Source organism: Eumetopias jubatus, unplaced genomic scaffold (assembly GCF_037043125.1).
Source record: "Eumetopias jubatus isolate StellerSeaLion01/CBP00866 unplaced genomic scaffold, mEumJub1_p1.0 scaffold_8, whole genome shotgun sequence".
NCBI lineage: Eukaryota > Metazoa > Chordata > Mammalia > Carnivora > Otariidae > Eumetopias > Eumetopias jubatus.
Window position 1 is genome coordinate 2,588,174 of NW_028274814.1, and position 23,061 is coordinate 2,611,234.

The following is a 23,061-nucleotide window of genomic DNA, read 5'->3' on the forward strand; positions in this document are numbered from 1 at the left end:
ATTTATAATCTGTGTAATATTTTAAAGTATAATACTTGTGGTTCAGACTGTGGTTCAGACTGTTATTATCTGGTGTAGCTATCAAATTATAATATACCTTAGATGTAGTTGGGGAAATTAAAAAAACCAAAACAGTGCCATGAATAGAGAGCCAGTCTGGTGAGATTTGTTTTCCTCCAAATAATAAAGTCATGATATAATGTGAGTGAGCAAGTAAAAATTTACATCAGAAAAATTTCTTAAAACACACACACAAGATAATATAACCACATCAGTGCAAGTTTGGAAGACAGTCATACATCATCCATAATATAATCACCCTCTGTATATTTCGTGGGTTTTAAGAACCAACAAAATTTCCTTTAAAGTCAAGCTTTGTGTCCCTGTGTGTTGAAGATGGCTTTGGTCAGTCTGTATTTATATTTTTCTTCAATTCTTCTAGAATGCAGAGCCAAGCCAGATGCAGATTCCAAAAGAAACGGTAAGAGCTTTGTCTTTTGCAGGGTGCAGAGATGTTGGAAAGATAAATGGAACTAACTTCTGACTAATTATATATGAAGTTACTTGTCCTCCCTTTTCCTGGCTCATAATAGATACTATGTAGGTTCATTAAATTCCAAAGTGGTCTCATCTTAAACTGACTTTGCTACTACTGCAGATGGGGAATATTTCGTGATTACTTTTGGATAGACAAGGATAGAACAGAGACAGACGTTAGAGTAGTTTCCTGTCACCTTCAGAGTAAGAGGGACCAAAAGTTGGTAAGTGTAGTAGTTTGATATAAATATAAAAGACTTTGTGAGTTGTGAAATGTTACATTTTAAGTGGCTACAAAGGGAAAAAAAAGGGAAAAAAAAAAAAACTTGATTCAGGCACAGGAAAATAAAAAAAATAAAAGCACAATAAAAGTGTATCCTATGCAGGAAAAATAAAGTGATAGGTCAGTAATTAGGCACAACATAGTAGTGCAAACCTAGTTGTGTCCTGAGACAAATCCTAATACAGACTAGAAATAAAGGAGTAAGTTGAGTTCTAACAGGCAATGCTAATGTAATGAAAATAAGAATTGCCGTATCAGCGTATCAGTCTTTGAAAGTATGGTTTTAGTGTGGAGGTACAGTGTAGGGTGAAAAGAGAAGGTGTTTTATATTGACATGTAATATCCAATAGAAATTCTAATAGTCATGATCCTTTATACACCAACAACAAGGCATAAAAACATATCCCAAACTCTTATAAGCAGTGAGAAAATTTACCAAAACCATATCTACAGTGGGTGAAAAAATTGTCATATTAGGTAGACAAAAAATTAGACCATGAAGAATTTGAATAACATATTTAACAGGTTTGGTTTCTCTTTACACATTCATGAACAGACAGCTTTGAACCTAATAAACAAAATGTTATTTAAAAATATTCCGTAATTAAAAACATGGGTGACAAATCAGACCTCAGGAAAACTGGTAAACAGTCTTGAGAATATTATTACACATTCATAAGTATGGGTTGTAGAAAATTTATGGTCTTAATTTTTATTCATAAAATCAATTGGTCAGTGATAACTAATGAAAATCAAAATGGTATCTGTGTATGTGTATGGTGGGTAGGTTGAAAGGGAAGAGGAAATTAGATTGATTTTTAAAGAATTTAAACTGGGCACAAGTGTGATTCATAAAAAGCCAAAATACTTAAAATAGCATGATATTGTTATGGGAATAGACGAAGAGAGTGCCTGAACACATTAGCAATGATAGACCTAATGTATATATGCATATACATATATATGTATGTATAAGGCAGCATTTCCAAATAGTTGTAAAAGATTGTTTATTTCATATTTAAAATAATTCACCATTCAGTTTAAAAAGTTAGATTTTTTTTTCTCACCATACACCAAAATAAATCCCAATTGGTTTATGAAATTACACCTTAAAAAGTACTAAAATGTTTAAGAAAAAATTATGCAAAAAACAACATAAACAAAAATATAAAAAAATATATGTGAAAAATCTGTTAACTTTGGATAGTGAATGCCTGTCCAAGCATGGCAAAACCCAAATGTTCATTAGATAAATAGATTTAGATTTGTCTGTAGAAAACTTTTGTATAGCAATAACCATACCATGAAATAGTGATAAATGCTAAATAAAATAAATGCTAAATATTTTGCACTGTGACCCTTGGTGAATAACTACCCCTTTATTGTTGGGATCTCATCATAGAGCTTTTAGGAAAACGGAATGATTTCACAAATAAAGTACGGTTGACCCTGAATGAGGGTTTGAACTGCATGGATCCACCTATATGTGGATTTTTTTTTTTTAATAAAATACAGTACCATATTGTAAATGTATTTTCTCTTTTTTAATAACGTTTTCTTTTCTCTAGCTTACTTTATGGTAAGAATGCAGCATATAATACATATGACATAGAAAATATGTGTTAAACAACTGTTTATGTTATCGGTAAGGCTGTTAGTAAAGTTTATAGGGAGTCAAAAGTTTTATGAGGATTTTCTACTGTGTGAGGGGACAGTGCCCATAATCAGCACCTGTTGAAGTACAGGACAGCGTGAGATAGAAAATCATGCTATAAGCTATAAAGATAGGCATGTTCTTTCAAAACATTTAGGCAGTCCTGGTGAGGAAATTGATGATTAGCCCTGACGTTTTCAGTCACTGAAGGGAAGATGTGGCGTTGGTTTTAAATGCCATATTCCACTGAGAATTCCAAGGTCCATTTCAGTTCACTGCTTACCCAGTAGCCTCCTGTGTTCATGAGAAAATTTGCCCAGCAAATGACAATTCAGTCACCTTAACAAAAGAAGAAATATACACATGTATGTGTGTCTGATGTCTGATTACAAATGGAAATTTTTTTTCTGATGAGAGTTTTTCTAAGCTCAGTCAGAAATCACTGTTTTTCTCTAAATATTTTCTTTTTGGTTTCTTTGTTGTTGTTGACTTGTTTTTAATATATCCTCTCACATCTGTGCCTCTGTTTCTGCTCTTGCTCAATATATAAGAGAATACCATTTTGGGTTGTTAAAGGCTTCATGTTACATTTGAAACTACAAAAAAAAAAAATGACTTCCCGGGTCGCTGCCTGTCTTTGTACCTTTTGAGGGCAAGTCATTAAATTCATTTAAGTCTTGAAATTCTCTGATATTATTTAAACTTTTAGGTAATTGTAAGCACCTTGAGAATAGACATGTCATAAAAGTCAATTAATTTGTTTGTTGGTTATTACAATGACCCATACTGATTTAGTCTGAGAAATTGAAAACATGTCATTAAGGTATATGAATAAGTTCAATGACTAGTAGACCTTTGCATTTATGAGATGGAAGTTTCCTGTACATCTTCTAAGTATCATCTTAATTAATGAGAGTGGGAGATTGTAGCTGGGGCACAAGGGTGCCAGAGCACCTAGCTCTTGGGGTCCAGGCAGACCAGTTTCAGCTACTTGCTGCTGACAGGATCCAGAGGCAGAGAGATGAATGGTAGGGAAACAAGAAAAGAATTTATTTCAGTGAGGCCAACACTGGGAAGACAGTGGACTAATAATCTCAAAGACTGTCTCCAAAGTGCTGAAAATACTTCCAGGTTTATATAAGGAGAATGTGGAGCAAAGGTTGGTACATACATATATTGCCAGGTGAACCCGGGAGACGTGGGCCCCGAGGCTTCAACCCAGCCTGTCCCAAAGATGTCACCCAAGTCTTTTGGTCTTGTTATGAGAAAGAATTACAGGACAGACACAACACAGATTAGAGACAGAAGCTGGAATGTTTATTAAAGTGAGAGTACACTCTCCAGATGTGAGAAGGCCAGTGAGTGAGCTGATTATCCTGGGGGGTTGGGTTTCTATCTTTTATTGACAGTTGTGGAATATTCACTACTTGGGTGGGGATTTCTTGGAATCTGGTTTTGAGCCTTTTCTTCCTTATTTGGGCAGGGGTTTCCAGCCTACTTTGTCAGCCATATTGGGCCTGTCTGGTTTGACCTAGGTTCTTGTGGTTTTGTTCTGGAGTGTTGCCAGGACAGGCCTCTGACTTTGTCAATAGCTGGCCATGACTGACTTTTTCTTGGCCTCCAGGCCTCCTGTTAGAACCTAACTGAATGTCTCTAACACATACAGGTGGGCAGTGAATGTCAGGTTGATCATTGTCTTGGGGTCAGTCACACTTGGGTCTTCCTGGCTCAGGGCAGTCCTTATTGCCCCCCGGGGGGGGTTAGTTTTGTCTCCCATTAGGTAATGCTTTGCTGGCAGGGTCTTTTGCCTGAGTTAAGAGTTAAACTGAAAAGAAGAACTTAATCCATTAGAAAGTACAGATTGAGGTCAAAATGGAAATAGTTGAAGTCCTCTTTCAAAATTAGAAATTCTGGTTGCAAATTACCCATTCAAAATTGGCCAGAAAGCCTAATTATTTAGCATAGGCTCACCACCACTTGCTCTATGTCTTTGAGAAGTTTATTCCCTTAATATAAGGCATCTCATGTGGATGTCCTGGTAGGACAAGATAATACATCAGGGTTCTCCAGAGAAACAGAACTCATAGGATATGTGTATACATAGGAAGAGATTTAGTGTAATAGTTTGGCTCGTGTGATTGTTGAGGCCACCAAATCCACATCTGCAGTGTGGGTCAGCACGCTGCAGACCCCGGAGAGCCAGTGTTGCAGATTCAGTCTCAAGTCAGTTGGCTGGAGAATCTCCTCTTCCTCAAGGAGACTATCTTTCTGTTCTGTTTGGCCTTTAACTGATTGAATGAGGCCTACACACATTGTTGAGGGCAATCTGTTTTATTCAGAGTTCATCAATTTAAATATGAATCTCATTCAAAAACACCCTGTGAGTTGATATATAAAATTAACATCACAGTGAGGTGTAGTGCATTTACCTGCTGGCTATAAGGCCTTGACTTACCAAAGTGCCAGTTTCTTCCTTGGCTTCAAATAGGACTAATGCAAACCTGGTTAGGAAGCTCCCCAAAGAGCTATTGAGTAGGATCCATGTCAAAATATAATTTTATGTTAAACACATTCAGGGCTATGAGATAAAAGTAGGCCTTTAGAAAATAATATCGTTTAGAGATGATATTAGAGCACAGAGGTAAGATATGCTTAAATGTCATGAATTCAAAATGCATTCCAAAAAGAGTTAGTGGATTCTCCCTATGGAAAATGCAGGGATACAGTGGGGAGTCTTTGAGAACCTCCTGGAAGAGCTGGAGGCATCTTGATAGGCTAACTTCAGAAGATTTAGTCTTGATTTAGAGATTTAATGAGGTAGGTAATAAGCATTGTCATTAAGAGGTTCATTTAACTAATGGTTATAGGAGATCAAGTAAATGCTACCATAATGACCCCACTGTAAAATGAGAAAACTATAGAAGAAATTAAAAGAACAATCCCATTTGCAGTAGCATCAAAAAGAATAAAATACCTAGGAATAAAGTGAACCAGGGAGGTGAAAGATCTGAACACTGAACACTGAAAACCATAAGACATTGATGAAAGAAGTTGAAGGTGACACAAATAAATGGAAGGATACTCTGTGCTCATGGATTTAAAGAATTAATATTGTTAAAATGCCCATACTGCCCAAAGTGATCTACAGATTTAATGCAATCCGTATCAAAATTCCAGTGACATTTTTCACAGACAAAGAAGTCAGACTAAAATCCACATTGAACTACCAAAGACCCTGGCAGCTAAAACAATAGTAAGAAAGAACAATTAAACTGGAGTCATCACCCTTCCTGATTTCAAACTATATTACAAAGCTGCAGTTATCAAAACAATATGGCATTGGCATAAAAACAGACACACAGATCAATGGAACAGCGTAAAGAGCCCAGAAATGAACCCATCTATATTATGGTCAATTAATTTATGACAAAGAACCCAGACTCTACAATGGGGAAAGGATAGTTGTGTTGAGAAAACTTGATCTTCACATGCAAAAGAATGAACTAAACTCTTATTTTACACCATACACAAAAATTAACATAAAATAGATTAAGGATTTAAATGGATTTATGAAACCATAAAACTCCAAGAAGAAAACATGCTCCTTGACATTGGACTTGCTGATGATTTTTTGGATTTGATACCAAAAGCAAAGGGAACAAAAGCAAAAATAAACAATGGCAATTACATCAAATTAAAAAGCTTCTGCAAGCAAAGGAAATCAATAAAATGAAAAGACAACCTAGAGAATGGGAGAACATGTTGGCAAATCATTCCATCTGATAAGGGGTCAATATCCAAGGGACATGAAGAACTCCTACAACTCAATAGCAAAAACATCAACAATCTGATTAAAAAATAGGCAGAGGAACTGAACAGAAGTTTTTCCAGAGAAGACCTACAAGTGGCCAGGAAATACATGAAAAAATGCTGAATGTCAATTAATCACCAGGGAAATGCAAATCAACACCACAAGAATCACCTCATGACTGTTAGAGTGCCTTCCATCAAAATGATGAGATAACAAGTGTTGGGAAAAGATGGGAAAAGGGAACACTTGTACACTTGGTGGGGATGTAAACTGGTGCAGCCACAATAGATGATAGTATGAAGTTCCTCATAAAATTAAAAATAGAGCTACCGTGTGATGTAGCAATCCCACTTTTGAGTATGTCTATCCAAAGAATTGAAATCATTATCTCAGATATCTGCACTCCCCTATTCATTGCAGCATTATTCACATTAGCCAAAATATGGAAATAACCTAAGTGTTCATCAGTAGATTCATAAAGATGTGGCATCTATATACATTGGAATAGTATTCAGTCACGAGAAGGAAGAACATCCTGCCATTTGCAACAACATGGGTGAACCTTGAGGGCATTACACTACCTGAAAGAAGTCAGAGAAAGACAAATACTGTATGGTATCACTTACAGGTGGAATCTAAAAAAAGCCAAACTCATAGAAACAGACTAGAATGGTGTTTACCAGGGCCTGGGGGATGGGAGGAAAGAGGAGATGTAGGTTAAAGAGTGTAAGTTTCCAGTTATAAGATGAATCTAAGGTCTGCGGATCTAGTGTAGGGAATAGTGATTATAATTAATAATATGGTATTATATGCTTGAAAGTTGCTAAGAGAGTAGACCTTAACTGTTCTTACCACAGAAAGAATATATAATTATGTGATGCGATGGAGATGTTAGCTAGTACTATGGTGATAATCATTTTTCAATCTGTCACTGTATCAAATCAACGCATTGCACACCTTAGATTTATACAATGTTATATATTAATTATATCTCAAAAAAGCTGGAAAGAAAAAAAAAAATCCAGTCAAGTCAGACAAAGCAAATAGGGAGCTTAATGAGGGAGTGAATTTTGAGTCATTACATTTTTATCAATGTCTTTGTACAAATTCTTCGGGTTAAATTAATAATGAAACACTTCTATAGTCCCTATAATGTAAATCAATGTTGATACTGTAGAGAACACACATTAAAGTGTTTTTTTTTTTTTGAGTTTTTGATGAGTTATACTATCAGACACTAATCATGTTGGCTTTAGTAGTTTGGTTTTGAGGAGCAAATGTTGCTATTGTCATAAAACATTTTATAAAGTCTTGTGCTATTTTTAGTGCTTTAAATGCTCAGACTTTTTTTTTAACTTTTTAGTTTAAATTTAAATTAATTAAATAAGTTTGAATTCAGATGATTCAAACATTTTTTTTTAAGTTTCTTTCTTTCTTTCTTTCTTTCTTTGTTTAGTAATCTCTATACCCAACATGGGGCTTGAACTTAAAACCCTGAGACCAGGAGTCACATGCTTTTCCGACTAAGCTAGCCAAGGCGCCCTGATTCAAACTTACGTTAAAATGATCTTTCTCCAAAGTTGGGATAGAATAATATTTTCATGATATAAAAATTGTAATGATTTTGTATAGTCAATCTGTGTCAATTCATGTGAAATTGCTTATTATTACTATAGTAAGATAAGGATTTCTTAGTGTTTGATGTGCTTTTCCTTGAGAAATATATCTTATTTTTTATTCTTTTGTAGATAGTAATAAAATTAGTATTTTAAAAATTTATTGTATGATTTTTCTTGCTATTGAACTCTTAGGCTATTTTTTATGTTGGTAGAAATACCTGTTTTAAAATGAAAACTGTTTTAGATATAGCAGAAGTATTCTGGATTAGTTACTATGTACCATTTTCATTCTGAAATGTCAGACTTTTAGGAAAGTTTCAAAAACAGTACAGGAAACTCCAGTATGCCTTTCACCACATTCCCCAATTGTTAATATTTTACCACATTTAATACATAATTATCTTTCATCCTCCACCCTCTCTCTACTTTTTCCTTTGTTCCTTCCCACTATATTTTTTTTCTGAATTGAGAATAAAATGCAAATGTAATTTCCCTTTATCTGTAAATATTTCAGTGTGTCTGTCCTAAGAACAAGGACCTTTCTTTATGCAACCACAGTATAGTTGCCAAAGACATGAAATTAACATTGACTTGAAAGTTTTGTACTACCACTTGCCCCAGTTAATGGCCTTTATAGCATGCAGAGATGAATGAATGAATGAATGGATACATAAGAATCAAATTCTGGTCTGGCTTCCAATTCAGGACCATATGTGGGATTTAGTTGTCATGTCTCTTCGGTCTAATGTAATCGGGAACATTTCTTCAGTTTACCTTTATTTTTCATTTTTGAAGAGCAAGTTACTTTGAGAATGTGCCTCAGTTTGGGTTTGTGTGGTATTTTTTTAATTTGATAAGGATTTTTCTAACAACATTATAGATTAATAACTGTATAAAACGTTTATTATCAGTATTTGTATTATCGAGCCAATAAATTCTTTAAATTTTACTTATTTTACATCTACCACTTGATTTAGAATAGAGCACAATAAAGCCAATGTGACATTTTGACTTTAATAAGAATAATTAACATATCAGCACAGATAATGTGTATAAACATTCATCTCACATGTGGGATAAAATATATAACTTAAAGAAACTTTGACTGGAGGGTCATTCTTTTGTGCAAAAACAAAATAAAACCAAGATAACTTCTCTATTTAAAAAATCCTCCTCATAATTAAAAACAGGAATCGTTCCTATTTGTGATAACTGCATATTATTTAATCTCTTTATGTTGAATGAATGTAGTTTCCCTTTAGCTTCTTTAAACCTTTTGTTAGCTTGACAATATGATGTTCTGTCACCATGGCATAATGGTTCTGTAAGAACTCTGGTATCCCTTCTGAGCACCAGCCCCTGCCCAACATTTATAACCATGCTTCTACCCTTCTTTTCCACACTGATTTTTTTAAGAGGAAGAAGAATTAAAGAAATGGCACGCAGTGGGATTTTTATGTTACAAAGCAGTAGTGTATAATGGATGTTACAAAAATCAGTCAAGTATAGAAGAAAAAATCACCTGCAATTATGTGACTTCAGTGTCACCATTTTGATGTGTATTTTTTTTTACGATTTTCTTCTTTACCTATGTAGCTAATATATATATATCATGTTCCAGGCACATATCATGTAGCTAATAAATGTCGTCCAAAGCAGAAGGACAGACTGATTAAGTCCCTTCCTCCTAAAGCTTTTACTGATATGAGAGGGCAGACATTAAACAATTTATTAAAATAGGATCTCAAGGCTTATGATGGATGAAGTATCGGAAGTTAAGAAAGCTTACAGGATAAAACCCAGTTTCTCAGTCACAAATGTTTTTCTGTCCCACCAAATGGGATACTTTTTAAAGACACTTTAATAGGGTTCTAGAGGGGAGGGGGGTAGGGGGATGGGTTAGCCTGGTGATGGGCATTGAGGAGGGCACGTTCTGCATGGAGCACTGGGTGTTATGAACAAACAATGAATCATGGAACACTGCACCAAAAACTAATGATGTAATATATGGTGATTAACATAACAATAAAAAAATTTAAAAAAAAAATAAAGACACTTTAATAGCTGAATAGTATTACATTGTGTAAGTATATCTTAATCTACCTAATATCATACATGTAGGTTTTTCTTATTTTTTAGCTGTCCTATCAAGGCAGTGAACATCTTGACAGTTAAATCTTTGTTCTTGATCACAGTTTTTTAGGACATACTACTAAAATACTATTTTTTGGGTTAAAAAATGTAGAGGCTCTTGATAAGTATTGTCAAATTGACTTCTATAAGTGTTGTATCTTTATATTTCAGCAGCAGTGCAGGAAAGTGCCCATTTCACCATCCTTTCTGCATTCTTGGATATCATTACTTAAAGCAGTTTTCTTCAGTAGTTTGATAACTTTTGTTGATTGTGTGTCTTTTGTTGCAAATAGATTACCTATTTTTTTGGTCCACTCATCTTTCTTTAATGAATTGCTCATTCATATCCTTATTTGTTGTGGGAGTGTTCGTCTTTTTGTTATTAATTTATCATGTTTGTGCAGTAATGAAATTAACTCAATGGAAAAGGGAGTGAGAGAGAAGTCAATAAATTATAGTGGAGCAGTGAGCAGCAAAAAACTTCGCTGTTATTTCTCTGCCCACACTCACAACACTTCTGATACCAATGTGTGAGTCTTCCAGACCATGTACTTCTTTATACGGTCTGGAGTTAGTGTAGACCCCACAAGTTACGGGCTCAGCCCCACAAGACTGCCCCCCACTCAGAGGCCATAAGAAAGTAGTGGATCCCCAGGCTACCCACAACTTCTAACTTGGTCACAAATCAGAGGTTCCTATGACCGTCTCCTTGGGTTTGATAATCTTTTGGAGCAACTCACAGAGCCCAGGATCACAATTTACTTATTGTCGCCAATTTCTTACAAAGGTATTTTATTTTTTTAAAGATTTATTTATTTATGTGAGAGAGAGTGACAGAGAGAGAGTACATAGGCAGGGGGAGAGGGAGGGGGAGAAGCAGACTCGCCACTGAGCAGGGAGCCCAATGCAGGGCTCAGTCCCAGGACCCTCAGATCATGACCTGAGCCAAAGGCAGACACTTAACTGACTGAGCCACCCAGGCGCTCCTACAAAGGATATTTTAAAGGGCACAGACAGACCACTAGATGAAGAGATATTTAGGGCAAAAATCTACAAGTTCCCAAGCTCAGGAGCTACTGTCCCTTTGGAGTTGGGGTGTGCCCCCATTCTGGTAAATTGATATGTTTATTAACCCGGAAGCTCTCTGAACCCCGTTCTTTTGCAATTTTTATGGAGGCCTCATCGTAAAGGCATGATCAGTTATTAATTATTAACTCTGTTTTTAGCCATTCTCACCTCCTTGGAGAATGGGCTTGGGCTAAAGTTCTTAACTTCTAATCATGGCTTGCCCAGATCCCACCCAGGAGCCACTGAGGAATCCACCAAATGTCACCTCATTAGAACAAAAGATGCCCTAACACCCGGAAAATCCCAAGGGATTTAGGAGCTCTGTGTCCAATACTCTTATTAGGAAATTATAAGGGATTTAGGAGCTCTGTGTCAGGAACTGGGGTGAAAGACCAATATAATAGCAGGCATTGAAGGGATATTTTATATATTTATATTTATTTCCTTTTATTTCACAAATGGCAGAATGTTGGTTGAATCATTTATTTCTTTGCAGAGCCTGAAATCAGCTATTGGACTCACATCTGTGATTTTAGGGCCTCCTACGACATGGATACATACCGCGTCTTTTCACAATATTTTGTGCACTCTTATTAAAATCTTGATATATTGAGGCTCAGAGATGACTCTGCTCGTGATTTTTTTTTCATCTACTTCAGATAATCAACTTTTTTTCCCTCTTTTCTTTGGATCTACCCGTTTTTCAGATTAAGCAGGCTCAGAAGGACCTGTGGGCCCACTGTTTCCCACAGCTGTTGGTACTGCTGTCCGGGAAAAAAAGACGCCTGGCTGGGCCTTCGTGTTGCACACTTGTGGTTATTGTTCTGTCTCACTGCAGATAGAAGTGTGCATCTTTTCTGCTATTCTGAGGATAGTGGGAAAGCAGATAGCTTTCATACTGCCCATTCTGCAGGCTTCTTGCTTCTAGTATGCTTAACAAAAATGCCAGTGGAGTAGTGGGCAAAGTAAAAAATGACAGGTTGCATCAATGCAAAAAATCACTTGGAGTGTTCAGACGTGTGTGCATGAGGGACATGATATGAGCTTGAATGACATGGTCATGTGCAAATGACTTGAGAGGCAAAGGAAATACATTTGTTGTATTTTTGTAGAAAGAATTTGACTCAGTTGTAAATTACACAATCTGGATGGAACCCATCAAGGTGATAGAAAATTAGCTTCTCTGTATCAGAATGAAGAGATCTCTATACTAGAAGACTCCATAAAAAGTTCTCTATAATGTGGCATTTAAAATGGTTTTTGAAGAGCAAATTTTTTAAAACATTTTGCTGCCAGAAAATTAAGTTCTAAAAGCTGGCATTAATTTCAGTCTTATGTCAAGAGCCAAATGGATTAATAATGAAATATCAAAGGAAAGTACTATCTCTCACTTAAATGTTTTTAATGATAATAATGACTTAAGACTTGATAAGAAAGCTGAAAAAGAATATCATTCCCATCCTGTAGTTTTCATAATAAATGAAACTTTCCTGTGGAGAAAATAGTCTCCTTTAAGACAGGTTCAGAGTAGGGCATGTCAGGAAATGATTCCAACTTGATTAAAATTTTTCTTCATATATTCAGTCAGCTCCTTATCTTGATTTTTCAAGTAGAAAAATAATGAGAATTTTAAGCCTTAGTAAAACATTATGGAAATGTGAAAATCAGTAAACATTAAAAAGCTAAACCGAAGATCTAAATCAGTAAGTGACAATTAAGAACCTTCTAGACTTAAGGCAAACAAATGTACTCAATGATCAGACCTAAATGTGCCCAGCTGAGGACTATCTTTGCTTTTTATACCTTTTTAAATGCAACTTTTCCAGGAATATAAATACTGATTCTCATTCACAACGTATGTTTTACCTTTAATTACTTCTGAATTTGAAATAACTCTGAAGGACACTATGGTGTGTTTTGATACTGTTTTGTGTTGCAGACATCAAAATTTACTTACACATTATGTTTTTATAACATTTTATATTGAGATAGCTGTATTAATTCACACAAACTCATTACTTAGTACTTCTTAGTCATTCTGAACCATATGAATAAAAGTTTATAGAATATAAAACATATTAGTATTAGCATAGTAAATATGTGCTATATCAGTATTTTGATATGAGTATTTGGTATTTCTTTCTCTCCAATACACTGGTTTTATTTGAGCTATAATTATTCTCTGGGAATATTTTCAGTATAAACATTTTTATAATGAGCAGGCTTTGACTTTGACACTGAAATGTATTTGCTTTGTATAGTAACATAGCTATTGCCCTGTATCTTTTCAAGTTGTTCTTATTTTGCATTCTTTATTATATAGTTTTTCTGTTTTTAACATATTAGTGATTTTATTTTTTTGAAACATACATTGTCCTGATAACTATGAGGTTGTCTTTTGGAAAGATGGCACAAAGAACATCCTACCATAAAATGTTAATAGTGGATATTAGTAAATTGGAAACCTCACTTTATGAATCACATTATTATGGATTTGGGGATTTAAAAAAACATATCTTTTGCAGTAAGAAATTATCTTTTATTGATAAATGCTATAATTCCAAAAATTATTTCATCTGGTTGCAAAGTTAAATCCCCAAATTTGTAAAAAAAAAATTATTTCATCATTATTATATTAATTTTTATTGTTACTAGAAAAATTTAAACATTTGTTGGGACACAGAAGAAAATTGAAGTCTACCCACATTGCTCTGCAATAGCCTCCTTTCATGTGTGCGATGGAACATTCTTTAAAAGCACACTTTAAAGGATGCCTTATAGTTTAGCCTAATTATGTACCATTAGATGTTTAGCCATCTTTCAATTATAATTTGATAATTCCAGCTTGAGTGACTAGGTGGATGCTGGAGAAATATTCCAAAATTGGAGAAAGAGGAGCAGGAACGTGTGGTAGGACTAGACAAGGCATTTAGCTGTGATTTGAAGAGTGTCACCTAGCTGTTATGTGGTTGGAAGTACTGAGTCCTTACCTGTTTGGAGATGACCAGGGTAGAGATGTGAGTGGTTCAAGTCCTGGTCATGGTGGGACTGCTGAAGAGAAGTCCGGAGGTGGGCAGGCTGCCTCGTCCCCCGTGCCCAGTGTTGTAGTGGCAGAACACATCCTCTGACTGTGGTTCATCAGGCTCTACTTTCAGCTTCCTGTTCTTCCTCAAATTTTAAGGGGGCTGGGCAGGATTTGGTGTGTCTTAAATGTGTTATGTTCTGAAACAGTCTTCTTATGCAGTGATGACTACAGTTATGAAATCAAAGCTTACAGACACCACTAATTAATGAAGCCATATTGCTTGGAGAATATCCCCCAGCTGTCTGAGGCACACTACGTGTTGAGGACAGGTGGATGTTGAAGGTTAAAGCTCTCTAGTGGCTCTCTGAAAATGAATACCTGTTTCTGCTGGCTTTGTATCATCAGAACTTATTATTAATTGTGAAGAAAATGATATACCATTAGTGAGCATTAAACTCTTAATGACATCAAAAATTCCTAATGAATAAAAGGACAAATGAGTTATATTTATTTATTTTGAGTCCTGCTGTGACTGTTTTTCTCCTGTGGTTTAGGATATATGAACAGAACAACAACAAAAAAGTCCCAAACTCTAGGAGTCACATGTCTTCAGTCTTCAGGTGTATTTTTCCCTACATTTCTCAGAATCTGCTTTGAGTTTGTTTCAATATTGAAACAAGTGCCACATAAAAATATTAACAGCTGGTTCCAGGAATCATCTGGAGGGGGTGCAGATGCACTTATCATGGATCTTGCCACGGAACGTTGGTGGAAATACTGTGCCTGTTAGGATCAAAGATTGCTCATTAGCAGTCTTTAAAAATAGCTATGAGAAGGGAACATTGGAATATAATGTGCCATGCAATTTTGTTTCCTATTAGAAAGCAGAAGATGAGGATATTGTTCTCACACCTGATGGCACCAGGGAATTTCTGACATTTGAAGTTCCACTTAACGATTCAGGATCAGCCGGTCTTGGTGTCAGCGTCAAAGGTAACCGGTCAAAAGAGAACCATGCGGATTTGGGAATCTTCGTCAAGTCCATTATTAATGGAGGAGCAGCATCTAAAGTAAGCAAATGTTACCCTTACTCGGCTTATGCCCATTAACAAAAATATCTCATTACAACCCTATTCCTATCTTGGGAACATATACACAGTGTGTGTGTGGGGGGGGCTCCTTTCCTCCACCCTCTTATGGCCTGTGAATTAAACTGGCAAAAGACACATGAACAGAACATGTTTACAGATTTTATTGATGTTAATATTTAAATTTTTCCATGTACAGGGGCTTTACAGAAAAGAAAGAAAATCTAAAGAAAACTCAGAAGCTTAGATACCATTTTAGCAAAAGGCAGTAAATTGTAGAACAGTAATTAGACAAAAAAATGACATTTGGGCTTCTCAGGTCAATTGTGGGATGGTAAATAGATGGCAGAAACTAGTGGTAGATAAGGTTTCATGTGCGCGGTCTGTTTTGTCGCCTGGCTAATCTCAGAGCCATCGCTGTCTCTGGTGATGTCCTTCTCTTCCTGGTTAAGGACAGGCGAGGGGCCATCTTCGTAAGAGGAGCTCTGTGTTCAGCCAGCAAGGCGGAGAACAGAGAGCTCCTCCAGCATCTGCCAGTTCTCAGTTGACTTCAGCTTAAAAGAGTCCTTGTGCCAGAATGGCGTGTTTTGGAGTGGCGTGTTCTGATACCCTGTCACGCTTACCCTGTAACGCCTTTTGTTTTCTTCATAATAACCCATTTGTGATCAAGCGAATAGAAATCTCCGTGATCTTGCATTTTGGGATGGAATCTATAGCTTCAAGTCCCCATTTTTTTGTCTCACAGAATTTACAAGCCATAGTCCTTGTAGTTGAAAGAAGATAATCCATGCAAAGACTTAGCTTAGGTTCTGGGCACAGAGCTGCCCTACAGGAAGGCTCATCTTTCCCCTTTCCCCTGCCTGTGGGTCACTTAGCCTGCTTGCCAGTGGAGAGCAAGTTTCCTCCCTGTTCATCAAGGGGGCACTTCTCTGCAATTGTATTACAGCCTTGAGCTTTTTCTTGTCTTGGGTTGTAAATAACCTCTATGGTTGTCTCTGGAAGCAAGAAAGTAATCACTTTGTGTCCTTTGAATTAGTATGCTGTTTTGGTAAACAGATTATGATAATGACTTGATTTACAAATGTATAAATGATTGAAATAGACACACAGGCTGCAGTGGCTGCTTAGACATTATTGTGCTCCTGTTCAATTGGACACAGTCCATTAGGATTAAAGCCCCCTTTCTCTTATTTTTTATTTTTTTTTAACTAAAGAGAGAGCAACTTCTTTTATAACAGACTATTTAATAGCACTTACTTCTACCTGTTTTCTTCCCAGGATGGAAGGCTTCGGGTGAATGATCAACTGATAGCAGTGAATGGAGAATCCCTGTTGGGCAAGACAAACCAAGATGCCATGGAAACCCTCAGAAGGTCTATGTCCACTGAAGGGAACAAGCGAGGAATGATCCAGCTCATTGTCGCGAGGCGAATAAGCAAGTGCAATGAGGTAAAGCATAGGAAATAAAAAGAAGACACTAGCATTTGAAATTGTAAGACTAAGTTTTTGTCCTAATGGATAAAGAATGGCAGGTCCTGGGACTTCCCTTCAAAATATTATAAAATTATCTTTGCTCTTTTTATTGTATTGACTGTGGACTGTGATTTGTTCTCTTACTTCCACGATCAAAGTATTCCTAAGTGTGCATTAGTATTTCTATGGCCAGCTCAACAAATAACACTGGGAATCTTAAAAGCACCTTCAGCTGGGTTCTCTTCTTGAAAACAGGGCCATACCTTCCTGCTGGGAGCCAACAGCTTCTCTTCTATTCAGTAGTGTTGTACCTGGGAGAGAGAAACAATGAAACAGCAAGGGCTAGTTCGTTTGTTTATCTATAATGGGATGCCTCTTCCAAAGTCCCTGACAGGGGAGAGTCTCTTTCTCTTGTGACATTGTCAGAGGTGTAAGTCTCCCCTTCTGTTCCCTGTGTCCCCTTTCTCCTTCACTATAGGGTTGAGTATTTTCCCCTTGATAGCATGCTTTTTGAGAGAGAACTACTGCACAATGCCATGGCTGGTTCTAAATATATGCAGCAGTGCGTAATTAGGAATGAGTAGGAAGAGTATCCTCTCCTGAAGGTTGTGATCATCTGTTTTCCAAATAGTAAAAAAATAGTAAGTGGAAACATACTTTCTGGCACAGTGGGGTATTTGAAAATTTAAAAGGAATTATATATTGATTTGATAATATTAGAACTTGAAAAAAATCCAGGTTCATAGATCTATTATAAATTATGTGCCATCTATAGGAAATAGGTGGGAGCTGAGAATTTATAGAGCAAAGCTTGTTAAAAATGTAGAGTTTGTTTTTGCTTTTAATCAATGCTCAACTCCCCACATTTTTAAATCAACTAAAAGGAAATGACTAGGAAATCATACAAACTGAAAATTATATCTAAATTGTTTAAGTGTTTTTCTTAATTTAAAAATCTATGTTATATATCTAAAGTGAGCTATTCAGGTTGTGTTGATCACTCATGCCATCCCGTACTACATTCATATTTTGCAATGAAGGTTGTTTTGTTGGGTAGTCAATGTACAGGTGACCAACTTTGGGATGGTTATTGACTATTGACTTACTTCTTTATTTTTATTTTTCAAATGGAGAATTTGTTAACAATAATTAATGCATTAATTTCCGTAACAACAAGAGAACAACGTAACCTTTAACTTCTCAGAATGGAGAACAGTGGGACATAAAAAAATTCACTTTCGGGCGCCTGGGTGGCTCAGTCGTTAAGCGTCTGCCTTCGGCTCAGGTCATGATCCCAGGGTCCTGGGATTGAGCCCCGCATCGGGCTCCCTGCTCCACGGGAAGCCTGCTTCTCCCTCTCCCACTCCCCGTGCTTGTGTTCCCTCTCTCGCTGTGTCTCTCTGTGTCAAATAAATAAATAAAATCTTTGGGAAAAAAATTCACTTTCATAAGATAAATATAAATGCTAATCCCTCTGAGTAGGCTACTGGAATGGTTTTCTTTGAATAATAGAGCTTTTATTCGTTGCCAAAAATTATTAACTGACCTTTCTAATATAAGTCCTATAAAGTGCTAGTTGAAAAATTCTCCAAAGTTCACAAGCACATTGTTCTTTATTAGGTCTTTTTCTAAAACTGAATAATTTCACATTCACAGGACAGTATTTGTTTGGCAGATGTTTATTGAGCACCTACTGTATTCAAGAAATGTGTTAGATCCTTGGGATATGGCAGTAAGTAAAAACAGATGGGGCTCCTTCTCTCACAGAACTTATATTCTACTGGAGAATATATCATATTCTCAGTTTCTTTAAAAATAAAATTTGTAAACACCTTCTCAAAATTTTCTTTCACAGAAAAGCACTGGATGTTCTGGGGTCACTTAAAACATTAGGAAATGTACTGAAGACCAGCATCCTGAATCCAGACATGCTTTCCTCTGATTCACATGAGTCCCTGTCATTCCCCAAACAGTAGCAAAGCAAACCTGTACCAGCCTGAAAATGTTTTGATAAAAGCACTGATTTTATTCCCTGTTGTCCTGTAAAACACATGAAATTGAAATCCCACTGAAAGATCTCTGGGTCTCATTTACTTCTGTATATGAATTTATGTGAATGAAATGATTTAAGTAAGGGAACAGCTGCAATAGACAGTAATAGACTTTAATATTCAGTATTCCTTACGGTATCATTTTCATACATTGCTGGTTATTGCTATTTCTTAGGAGAGTATAAGCTTATAAAACAATTATATCAAAAAAAAAATCTTATCACGAGTGCTGTGCTTTCTTTGTAATACTACCGAGAAGCCTTTAGTACTGACAGGGTTTAACTAAAGAATTATATGAAGACAGAAGAGCTCAGTTCGGCTTCCCATAAGGCATGAGACATGATTTTGCTGCTATTGTACTTATTATATGTTACCTTTGGAAAAACATCTCCCTGAGTTATGAGAGAGTATGTGTAAATGATGTCACAGTAAATATTGATAGAAGCATACGGTGTCTTGTCGTGAATGAACCTCAAGCCAAAATAATGTGCTTGAGTTCCCTCCTTCTGGGTCTATTAGTCAGCCAGAGGCCGGTCTTGGACAGTATCACAAAACTATATTTTACTAACTCATCTTTAAATCAAGGGTTTGCATACCTAATTTCAAGCCAGAGGAGATGAGAATTTGCAGAAAGAAAACAGTTTGTACTTTGTCACATCTTTCCGTGATCTTTTCTTGTATGTAGGAAGTGCCATATATTATCTTAATTTTTTTTTTTTTTCAAAAACTACTTGTCAACTCTCCACAGTAGGTATTGTCCCCTTACCTTGCATTTCACGCTACAGCACATTTGGGGCGTTCTCCGGAAGTTGTTGCTCAGTCTCTTTTGCTTGGCCTTTCAGGAATCTTGGAACGCCACCAATCTTGAATCTCTTCTTATCTGCTCTCCTCCTTTTTCTGCTACCTTACTCTGGCTCTTCTCCCTCCTTTGAGGTTCCTTTATTTCCACCTGCTCTGTCACCGTGAGCGTGTCTCGGCGCTCTCCCCGGGCAGCCTCCGCCCGCCGCCCACCGCCCACCCCCCGCACCCCGGCCCCGCTCCTCCACGCCGCGCATGCTCCCTGGGAGATCTTCAGGTACTGCCCGTGTTATGACCAATCCCACAACCCCGTTTCCAGCCCAGAATTCTGTTTTAGGTCCAGATACTTACTGGTTTGGCGCTCAGGCTCCCAAAGTCACAAGGTGCCCGAGACTTTATTTATGCTTTTCCTTCAAAATCGGTTCCTCCCTGAGTACTTCATCCACCCTGGTCTTGCCCCATCCCCCCGCAACCCCTACCGCTACTCCGTGGTTTTAGAAGCTGGAGACGGGGTTCACTCTGGACCTCTCAAATGCCTTCCCTGTTTCGGTAACCTCTGCCTCCAGAATCTCTCCCTCCTCGAGCCACTTTTCTCCAGCCCCTCTGCTGTCGCCCCACCTCAGGCCCCATTGTCCCACAGGGCTTGCTGCTGCAATCTGTTCTCCACACTGCAGGAAGGCAGGTTTTTCTACAGAACACATTGCTCCTGTCACTCCCAGCTGAAATCCCTTCAGGAGGTTTCCATCCCCTCCAGGACAGGTGTCAGTCTCCATCCCATTTGCCCCCCAGGACATGCAGAAACCCGCGTCTGTGTCCCTGCAGTGCATTCCCCTGCAGCCTGCGTGAGCTCCTCGGCACGGCTTGCAATTTCTCAGGCGCACGGTACTCTCAAGCCTGGGTTTGCCCCATGAGCCCTTTCTGGTCCTTGTCCTCACAAAGACAGCTTTTAGATTTTAGTTTTTCTCACCAGAGTATTCCGTAGTCGGAGTACTTACCTTCATCTAGCAGCAATTACCTTGTCATGTTTCCTTTTGGGTTTTCTTTCATGGGAACTGTAAATTCTGAGATGGCTGGGACCTTGTCCATCTGCCATGTCCCTACCTCTTCATTTCTTGATGTCCAACCCAGAGCTGACACCTAAGCACGAACGGAATGACAAGGGAAATAATCCTAGGGAGGCTGGCCTTTTTAGAAGAAAAGATAACTTAATGATATTAGAAACTGAAGTTCTAAAAAAACAAAAAAACACACCAAAAAACCCAGGCATGGTAACCAAATTAATATTTTGGCAGGGATTCTGGATTTCTTTTGCTTTCCTTACATTTAATGTTCATAAGTACATTTAAAAACTTTTCATCAACAATAATTGTTTCTTTAGGAAAAAAAAAAAAGAAATGGTTTCCCCTTGTTTTGTGTTCCTGATTGATGGATTAACTTTTTTGGAGAAAAACTTTTTTTTTTTAAGATTTTTATTTATTCATGAGAGACAGAGAGAGAAAGAGAGAGAGAAAGGCATGAGAGACAGAGAGAGAGAGGCAGAGGGAGAACAGGATTAACTTTTTTGGAGAAAAACTTTTTTTTTTTAAGATTTTTATTTATTCATGAGAGACAGAGAGAGAAAGAGAGAGAGAAAGAGGCATGAGAGACAGAGAGAGAGAGGCAGAGGGAGAAACAGGCTCCCCGCTGAGCAGAGAGCCCAATGTGGGACTCGATCCCCGGACCCTGGGATCATGACCTGAGCCGAAGGCAGATGCTTAACCATCTGAGCCACTCAGGCGCCCATTGGAGAAAAACTTCTTAAATCTTTTCCATTGGATAGAATACATAAAGCAAGAGGCAGAAACTTTGGTTATCATGACAAAGGACACATTTGTTGAGGACTTGGAAGGATAGTAGAGGGAAACGGGAGTAAGTACTTGACATTGTTCCTTGAAGATTGAAAATAACCTGTGTTTGACAATTATGCTGATTGTGGATGTTCCACGGAAATTAATGTTTGTAGAAATTACTGCGGTTTAACATAGCTTGCGGTCATCTAATTGTATCTGTGTTAGAAATGATTTCATATGAAGCCTCGTCTTAGTACCAGTAGAGAATGTGACCAGGTGAGCCTTGTCTTAGACCCCATACTGAAGGATATAGTCACCAGGGATTACTTTAAAATGAGTTCTCTCTGTAGGTTTAATCCTCTTAGAATTAGAAAGCTACATTAGAATAGGAAGGGGCCTAAGGTATCATTTATGATTCTCTTCATTTCATGTATTAAGAAATAAATGCAGAGAGGTCAAATGATTTGCGTAATGGCTGCAAGCCCAAGGTAGGGCAAAGTAATTTAGAAACAAGGTGCCCATTCCTCTTACCACAATGTGAGTGGGCCTTAATTGACTGTGATTGTGTTGTTCAGGCAATTTATATTCTGGTTGTGTTAGGAAGTAGCATACAATAAAAGCATGGGTTTTAGCATCAGACAGTTATATTTTGGGTCTGCCGCTTACAGGTAGAATGACTTGGGGAGGTTCCAGTACCTCTCTGATCTTTGCTGTAGCCCATGGATGGGCGGGGTGGGGTGGGGGGGAGGGCGGTATGGGAAGGAGATGAATTTTTGTTCTACATGACAACAGAACCTGAAACTTGACCTTAAAGCTACAACCACTCTTCTCCAAGACTCAAGCCTGTCTTTTTATTCATTGTTTTGTGTTTACCTGTCCTTTGGATGTTAGTACTTTCCACAATATATCATCGTAATCTAGGCTACATACTGTGCTGTGCCCTCAGCTTTAGGCCTGCTTCCACATGGCCTAGTGTGTATAAGATCTCCAAACCATTTTGAGGAAAATCTGAGTCATTCACTTGGAAATTAATTTATTCATCCATTTATTCACCTAGTATCTGCTCTGTGCCAGGCATTGGGGATAAAATAGAATAAACCCAAAAATACTGAAATGTCGAAAAATAAGATTATGCCCTTTACTAACTAGAACCCAGTCTTTAATTTGCTGCCGAGATCAGGGCCATGTCTATGCCAGGTTTTCAATGCTTATGGTTGAGATGGTGGGATACAATTTCTCTGTGTGAAAGACATCATTTGACCCGCTCATGCTTACTTACAATGACAGAATTTGCTAAACCCTGCAGAAAAGATACCAGTTTTTTAAAAGAAGCCAAGATTTTAGCTTTTCCTAAGAAAAGTAGTCCAAGTATATAATGGAAAGCATATTCATTGGACAATATCCAATTTTTGTTATGTATCATTTGTTATTTTCTGATTATAAAAGCAACATATGATCATTTGAATATCTTTTCTAAGTGTGGACTGCATTTATATTGTTTTTCAGTATTGGGGTAATTCCCAATTTTATACCTTTGTAAATAATGTTATGATAAATATTGATTCACATGAATCTTTACTATTCGTGTAGCTTATTATTTTGTGAGGGCAATGACCACAAAGTGAAATAAATGGCCGGGTCAAGGAGTATAAGATGTTTTTGGACCTGTGATATACATTTCTGTATTACTTT

At 37.2% G+C, this 23,061-nt stretch overlaps 1 protein-coding gene across 11 annotated transcripts in view; it reads left to right on the top strand.

Annotated features, from left to right (window-relative positions):
* The window catches only part of PARD3 (par-3 family cell polarity regulator), a 644,160-nt gene that overhangs the window by 392,269 nt on the left and 228,830 nt on the right, over positions 1-23,061 (top strand). For 6 of the 11 annotated variants that reach the window (XM_028120916.2, XM_028120918.2, XM_028120919.2 and 3 more), the window contains 2 exons: positions 15,012-15,200; positions 16,497-16,667. In XM_028120916.2, coding sequence (XP_027976717.1) covers positions 15,012-15,200; positions 16,497-16,667 — 360 coding nt within the window. Of the gene's footprint in view, positions 1-442; positions 482-15,011; positions 15,201-16,496; positions 16,668-23,061 lie in introns of all 11 variants that reach the window. The other 5 variants (XM_028120914.2, XM_028120917.2, XM_028120915.2 and 2 more) reach the window with 1 other exon arrangement.